Source organism: Triturus cristatus, chromosome 4_2, assembly GCF_964204655.1.
Source record: "Triturus cristatus chromosome 4_2, aTriCri1.1, whole genome shotgun sequence".
NCBI lineage: Eukaryota > Metazoa > Chordata > Amphibia > Caudata > Salamandridae > Triturus > Triturus cristatus.
Window position 1 is genome coordinate 91344161 of NC_140586.1, and position 8047 is coordinate 91352207.

Consider the following 8047-nt stretch of genomic DNA (forward strand, 5'->3'; position numbering starts at 1 on the left):
TCAGCTGGCGTCTGGCTTGTCCTGGGTGCCCCGTTCCGTTGTGTTGCCTGCTGCTGGCTGCGTATGCCAGTGCGGGCCTGCTTGTTCTAATCCACGTTGTGGCCTTTGATGTATGCCCTTGTGCTCTGCCTGTGGTTCCGCTGGGGCTCTGCGCAGCTGTGCCTTTGGCGGTGGGGCTGTTCCTGCCTGGTCCGCTGCTTGTGGCTAAGGCGTGTTCGGTTTTTTCTGTCACTGTGTATGTGTTTCTTACGGTGGGCCCTGCCTCCGGTTCTACCTCTAATTCCTGGAGGTTGAGATGGTCCTTGTGTTCCATGGGGCTTTCGGGCGCTGTCCGCCCCTGCGGGGTGTTGGGCAGTTCTCCCTTGGTTGGGCTTAGGATATCCTGGCCTTTCCCTTCTTGTCCCTGTGACCTGTTTCCTGCTGGGGCCCTTTGTCTCTCCTGGAGGGGAGGCTCTCTCACAGGCCCTCCTCCTCCCTTCTGGGTATGGCTAGGGTATCTATTCTACATTAAGGAATCTGCGGCCAGTAGTGTCTATCAGATGTACAAGTTACTTACCTTCGGTAACGATATATCTGGTAGAGACGATTCTAGCCGCAGATTCCTTCACAACCCGCCCTTCCTCCCCATTCTGCGAGGACCCTCTGCTGGGTTTTTGCAGTCGCCTCCCTCTGGGTGGCTTGTCTTCTGTGGGTGTCCTCTTTGTTTTCTTCTGGTCGGGCATTCCTCCAGCTGGTTTCTTTCCAGAGTGGGGGCCTACTTCTGCTCTTTCCCTCTGTTGTTAGATTTTCGGACCCCCACCCGTCTTCTTTGTTGGGGGTTCTTTTACCTGTCCTTTGACCTCCTACTCCTTTCAGGAGTTATGGCCGTCCTTGGCAGTGTGGTCTGTGGATCGCTTGCCTGCCCTTTGTCCTCCTACTCCTTTCAGGAGGTAGGGCCATCCTTGGCGGTGTGGTCTGGTGATGGGTTTCTGTTGCTCCTCTGATCCAGGTTTATGGCACGTCCCCTTGTGGTTGTGCTTGCAGACTCTCTCTCTCTCTTTCTGTCACAGCGCTTTCACATGCTTGTGCCTCCAGGATGGCTCTCACCTTGGTTTGCACAGTGGTTCCAAGGAGTGGTGCTTTGCGCTTTTCTTATGATGGCTTCGCCGCTCTGGCCATCTGGTGCTTTACTGCCACCTGCTTCTTTTGCCTTGGCTTGCACGGGTGTTCCTCAGAGTGGTGCTCTTTTCTTTTCCTGCTCTGGCCTGCTGTGGTCGCCTTTTGGTGCCTTGATGACACCTGGTGATGTTTCTTACCTTTTGTTTCTCTCTCTTTTTGTTTCTGTTTTTTTCGCACACTGTTCCCATGCTCTCCTCAGTTTTGTTGTGATGACTCCGCGTTGTGGTGCGGAAAAGTTCTTCGAAGCAAACTGACGTCAGCGCGCCGGCGTGGGGCTTATGTGACCTTGCTGACGTCACGCCCGCGGAAGATGTCGGGGCGGAGTCGCGTGGTACCGCCCCCCAGCGCGCAGAGATGCTGGGCAAGAAAAAGTTTTCCCGGTCCAGTCTCACGCCTGGGTCTAATTCTACATAGGAATCTGCGGCTAAAATCGTCTCTACCAGATACATCGTTACCAAAGGTAAGTAACTTGTACGATTAGTCAAGACATCACATTCAGTGGCAAACAAAGCATTCTTCAATTGGTATCCAGTTAAGGCACATTTCAGCAAACAACTGATGGACACCTAGGTCCATACTCGCTATGAAGCAGTGTACTAAACAATAACTACCTGTGTTAGGAATAGGAACATAAGGGGAGCTGTAGATTATAAGAAGACATTCCAAAGTCTCCACAATGGTACCAGTTCGTAATAGACATGACTCCATTTTAGACTGTAGGCCCATTGGGTATACGCCATATCTGTCACACCTAGAACATCTCATATTGTAGCGAAGACCGAAATTCCAGCTGCACAAAAACAGTCTGTTGAAGCTTTTGTCCACGGAGATTCTAGGTAGAGACTGCTTTGGTGTGGCGCCGCGGCCAGGGCGACTGACTCCGGAATCTGGGGATCACGGTTCGATCCCCGGCGGCAGATTAGCCCAGCACCATGTGACTCTGGGAAATAGCTTGCTTAATCTTCCCGACGGCGCCTAGAGACCCTTACGGGTGATTGTTCGCGCTTTACAAATGTGGATTATTATTTTATATTACCCAGCTATCAATATTCTATCCCTTATCACTCTGTCAAGCTGGCTTAGGTTCTTTGGTCAATCCACTCTTTGCAACTTTTATAGCCTTTTTCTTATATCGACAAAAGAATTACTGACGTCGGGGAGGAAAAGCAGTCTCTGATCTTGTACATTACTTTTCCCTTCCTTGCTGTCTAAGTAGAAAAACTTGTTGCGGTTCAAAAAGCAAAGTCAGTACTATACTCTGGCTGTTTCCAAAATATTTCTTCCCACTTGCAGGCAAGCACTTTGCCTGTTTCATGATGTTTCTTTGAGCATAACTGGACCAGTCTTTTGTATTCTGCATGAAGGTCTCAAGTGTCCTGGAAGCTGGAAGCTCCTGCAGGTTCACTCCAGCCAATGAGCTGATTATTGGCTGCTCCCCTAGCATTTTCAGTTACTTCTGTCTGCAGTCCTGACCACGAAGGAGAGAGTGCAGGACAGTTTCCTAATTTGTTATCGCGCTGACGGGATGTGTCTCCATCCCATTTGCTCCTTTCTTCAGTGATTGGATTGCCTCTTACTCACCTGTTACTGACATTGGGAGGGCCTCTAGCCTACCATCTACAGCTGTCACCTTAAACTAGAGTCCTCTTACCTTGTTGAGGATTGCCAGTGTCCATCCAAGATCATTCACCTCTGGAGAAGTTAAAGTGGCACCTGCTTCACAGCGGTTGTGGATGGCTTGGTCCCCAACGATGACCTGGGTGGAAGTAGTCCTCCATCAGTGTTGTGGTCCTCACCTTCATTCTAGACTGTCCCGCTTCTCCAGTGAGCCCACTTTCATGGGATATCCTCATGTTCACCTTTTGAAGGGAAGTTATTCAAATGTCTGCTCAGCATTGCTGTGTACTTCTCCTGCCAGATAGGCAGCTGTTTATGCCAGCGAGGTCCTGGCCTTCTGGTGCACCTTCTGCGCTAGCTAAGATTTATAGGATTGTAGGCCTTCAAAGGGGAAGATGGAAAACGCCCTCATTAAAAGAATCTCACTTTCCCTCCCAAAACAAACCAGGTGTTTCACCTCCCCAGTCGAGCCTGCATTTTGACCCCACCTTTCTCGATGGAATGTGTCATAATTGCTGAGGCTCCACTTTCGTACACAGATGATAGGCACTGTCAGCTTAATTTCCACAACCAGGACAAAGGAGCTGTGTTGCTACTCGTGATCTGAATGGAGCACATCTCCAAGTTCCCTGCTTCTCGTGTAAGTAGCAGCTCTTACTCCACAATCTAGTTTCTCCTTCACTTGAGCAGTATAAATTGACCACAAAGAGCCTCTGTAACTGGTTGTCTGGGACTGTTCGGGACTATGTCTGGAATTCAGTCAGGAACTTGGACAAGGACTGGCGACTGGGTAGAAAACATAAGCAGAAAGAGTAGTACATCGCTGCCCAGGATCGCACAGGAAGTCAGGAGAAAAGGGATCCAAAGGGAACCCTGCACAAGTGATCAATATGGCTAAGACCCAGAAAGGATAGGCACTCAATAGGCGGTTTAGCATTCAGAATAACTACACCCAGAACGCAGGTGCATGATTGATATATATATATATCACAACATTCACAATAAAGGGAATGTGGTGAAAAGCTCAGTAAGTTCCAAACCCAAAATTGCTGCTACAGATACTGACTACAAATACCCACATTTAGGATACACATGCAAAGGCAGGGTCTGTGAAGTTGATACCTATGGTGATGTTATAAATGTAACTGAGACAAAAGTCACAGTAGACTAGAAACACCACCTAGGTTGTCAGCTGTGCCCAGGGATCCTGGCAATCAAACAGGAACACGCAAGGCGCTAACAGCAAGGGTGTAGAACTAAGCACAATAGACTAGAAGCTAGCAAGGAGGAGGGCTTAACAAGAAAGAAGGGAAACAAGGACACACTTTGCAGAAAGCAAGTAACAAACATACGAGGAAATTGGAAGCAAGACAGTAGAACAGGAAGAAGCAACTAAGGACTGAACCGGGTAATGGGAAGAAAAGCAGGAACTGGGACAAAGGAAATACAGGAGAGCAGATTCAGTGCTGCATTAAATAGTACTAGTTCAGTGATCTAAGAAACCAGGATTAGCTACGGTTCAGGAGTCAAGGTAGGACTGAATACAGTGCTAATTCAGGAAAAATTAATGCTATAGCTCAGGAACAGGAATCAAGGAAACATTGAAGCAGGTGCTAGTTCAGGAACAAGGATAGCTTTGGATCAGTAATTGAGAGAGCACTGCAAGCAGTGCTAATCAGGAAAAAGGAATAGCTGCAACTCAGAAATAAGTATAGCGCAGGAAACGAGGAGAATTAAAAGCTCAGGAAACCAGGTTTGGTCTCACCGGAACACAGCTACAATGACCAACCCTGGATGGAAGGGAGCTGGGGCTTAAAAGAGCCCACAGTAATCATGTGCATCAGGTATGAGCAGGCTAGCAGCAGCTAGCCACAGGTGAACTGAATTCCTCTTCCCATCCTTTGCCTGCAGGGGTGGAGACAAAGCAGTGAGCAGGGGATTATAGGTAATGAAGTTTCCAGCATGAGCTGACTGGCTTCCACAAAACCCGGCATGGATTGGGAATGGATGTCAATTCCCAAATAGTGTCCAAAAGTTAGAATCTGCTTGCAGGGGAGTGTCTGGAAGCTTATTAGACCACTGGAAAGTGACACTATGCGGCCCCCTGGTGGTGGGCACAAGAGCACATGGAGCGAATCGTTACAGTGGTGGTGGTTTGAAGAATGATGCAATATTTGGGCAAGGTCATGAATAAGTCCCTATAAAGCGTCAGTGGTTGCCAATCTTGCACAGTGCAATTCCCAAGGTGGGCTTGGTGGTGCATGAATGTCTGGAGCTGAGGGAGAAGCTGCCCTCTTGGGAGGTTAATAGGGCAAGATGTTCTCCATTAAAGCAATTGTATCTAGGTCAGTATACAGTTGGAAGGTTACTGCTGCACATACTATGTCCCGTGACTTCCCTTGTGTGTGTTCGTCTGAGGTGCTTCTGTCCCTTCCCTGATCCTTTTCTATATTATATATAATAATTTGACATCCAGGAATGTCCCACTCCTTTTATTGTTCGGGGCAGACCGCACAGCAGTGCAGGTGAGCCAAGAACTGGAAGCGAAGATGGGATTGGTTTTGCAATCTGTCTCAAGGTGCTGCTTCCCGTTCCCGCTGCGAAACATTTGGTCCTGTCTTGATGTCCCCCTCCAATCTCACTTCAGTTTGATTTCTTTATAAGGTGTAGAAGTCAGGTGGTGGCTGGGAGGGTATATTGGGGAGAGGGTGGTAGTCTTCCACCCAAGTCTGTTCTTTTTTTCAAATTCTCTTTTACATGGGTGGGTGCACTCTGTGCTCCTGCTACACTCTGGGTGTTTTTTCTTGGGTACCCCTATTCCCCTACTTATACTCTGCCATGCCATTTTGTTTTAATACATTCCTTATAACATCCCTGCTAGTATATATTCCAGTGAATGGGGGAGGTGGAGCAGCGATTGGCAGTAAGACTGTGCCCTTGTTAACACCCTCGAAGCATTGTATTAACTGTCACCAATTGCTGTACTGTAGATCTGAGAATGAGGAGAAGCACGAGCAGAAAATCTACACAATGAAGGCTCAGAATCCACGGAAGAAGCAGCTTATCTTGAAGTCGCTTTGTGAAAAGTGAGTTGTAAATGCCTTGGGCATAGGCTCTGGAGGGCGATGAGCAAATTGGGGGCTGGGGGTAATAAAGTGCAGTGTGGTAAAAGGGATGAAGGTGCAGGAGGTAGGGAAGAGTGGGCAAGAAATGATGTGCTGATAAGCGCGAGGAAAATTGGGGCATAAAAGAAAAAGTGGTACATGCCAGTAAGAAAGGTGTTGTGCAGCATTCTCAACTGGTCGAACACTGGGATGTATGCATAATTCTGCCAATCCACCTGCGTGTATCCTTATCTGCAGCAGCCTCTGCTATTTCGGCAAAAGAATTCACAAAGAATCCTTCCAGTGCATCTCATGACTTCCATGCATATCCGGAAGACTTGCATGCAGACCCAGTCACTTATAGAACTGGAGGTGCACACAACCATGGCATGCACCTCAGGCTTGCCCCTCAGCATTCCCTTCTGAATAGTGGGACACCCACAAAGTGCTGCAAAGTCAGCTCATACACAACCTGTGCCCAGTGGCAGGATAGTAGGCTTGCGTATCACAGCCTGAGCACCACACATGTCATCTATTTCTTCTAAATCCAGCACTGAGACCCACACACAGCTCTGCCAGAGAACCTAATCCTAACATGACACGAGCCTTCTGGTTTCAGACTTCCTTTAGGTCGAGACTGCCTGGTTATGATTCTGCAGTGAATGGGAGTGAACTAAGTGCATGCATGTCTTCCTTTCCAGAGAAGAAACCGTTTATTGCACAACTCTCCTCTGATAAATCTTTTTTGATCTCTTCTTAGAAATGAGGAGAGTCTGGGAATGCAACCATTAATGAAGAACGAGGCGGGCAAAAAACAAAGCGATAAGATGAAGAAACAGGAGGAACGTGAGGAAGACATGAGCACAAGAGAATTACAAATTGAGAAGTTAGCCACTTCAGAATCTGAAGGAGAAGATGGCTCTTTCCTCATTCCCAAAGTTAAAGGAGAACAAAAAAAGCAAAAGATCCCCTCACGTGTCGGTACTGGAATGGGTGAGAGCCGCAAGACTAATCTACAGCTCCAGGACAGGTGTGCAAAGGAGGGAGTTCTACCTCGCCTCTCCCCTGCGGTCAAGAAAAAGAAGCCCAAGAGGAGCCTACAAGGACAGCTTTTGAGCTCCAAGGTGAAGCTTGGTGGTCGAGAGTTCAGTGGACAGCGACTAAAGGCTTACGGGCTTAATCCCAAGCGACTGCGAATCAAGCAGATTTTACGGGAGAAAAAGAAAAAACAAGAGATACAGGGACAGTCTAAAACGAGTACTCTAGTGAGGAAACCAGAGTCTCAGCCCAAGAAAAAGAAAGACTGAGGTGCAGAGAAGAGGTCGAAGCTCAAGAAGAAAGACTGCTGTAAGATGGAGCTTGGTCCCAAAAGCAAGGCGGACAGGTGAGAGAAAGACTGATCTGAAGAGATAGGATACATGGCTTAAGAGAAGAGAAACTCGCCCAGAGAGGAGACAAAAAAACCAGCTCATAAAGAAAGATTGATGTGTAGAGAAACGTGATCTGAGGTGGCAATTATGTGTAAAGCTTAGATGACTGATTTGTAAACAGAGGCGTTTGTGTGGTTTCAGACTTTTTATTTTTTTTAAACCCGAGTGCAAACTGATTTGAGATACTGCTGTCATGCTTATAACTAGCAAAATCTGGGAAGTTTGTAAAGTCTCCTTGCAGCTTATCTTCACCTGTAAGGATGTCCATTCCAGTAAAACAAACACATTTCTTTCTCTTACTTTTCAAATTTGTTTATTATTACGAAATGTATGCATGTGCAAGGAATTAAGGGAGCACTCATTTTATTCCCTACATGGGCTACATATTTATAAAAACTTTTGTCAAAGTTCTTTGGGCTATGTGATCTGTCAGACTGCAGTCATATTAATTGTTGCTGGTGGTGTCAGAATTGTGAGGAATGCTTCCCACCCAACTCTGTACGAAGGCCTGTAAGCATTGGGAGTGGCTGAAGCCTAGAAGATTTTTAGATACTTAAAAAAAAGACAACCCCAATAGTGATGAACTGTATGTTCTTTAATCTAATGGGGCCTTGCCTAACGCATATCCTACCCTCTGATTGCTTTCAAAAGAATAGTGAATCCACAGAATTTGTTTGGAGAGGTTTACTCTTCTGTGGGAACAAGGCAGAAAAAAGATCCAAATACCTTTAAGTGTTT

The 8047-nt window shown here is 47.1% G+C and overlaps 1 protein-coding gene across 1 annotated transcript in view; it reads left to right on the plus strand.

Moving 5' to 3' along the window:
* Positions 1 to 7719, plus strand: part of KRI1 (KRI1 homolog) — a 97596-nt gene extending 89877 nt beyond the window's left edge. The window contains exons 18-19 of the mRNA XM_085600690.1: positions 5766 to 5861; positions 6640 to 7719. Of these exons, the coding sequence (XP_085456816.1) occupies positions 5766 to 5861; positions 6640 to 7186 (643 nt within the window). The 3' untranslated portion in view covers positions 7187 to 7719. The remainder of the gene's footprint in view (positions 1 to 5765; positions 5862 to 6639) is intronic.
* Positions 7720 to 8047: the final 328 nt, after the last annotated feature.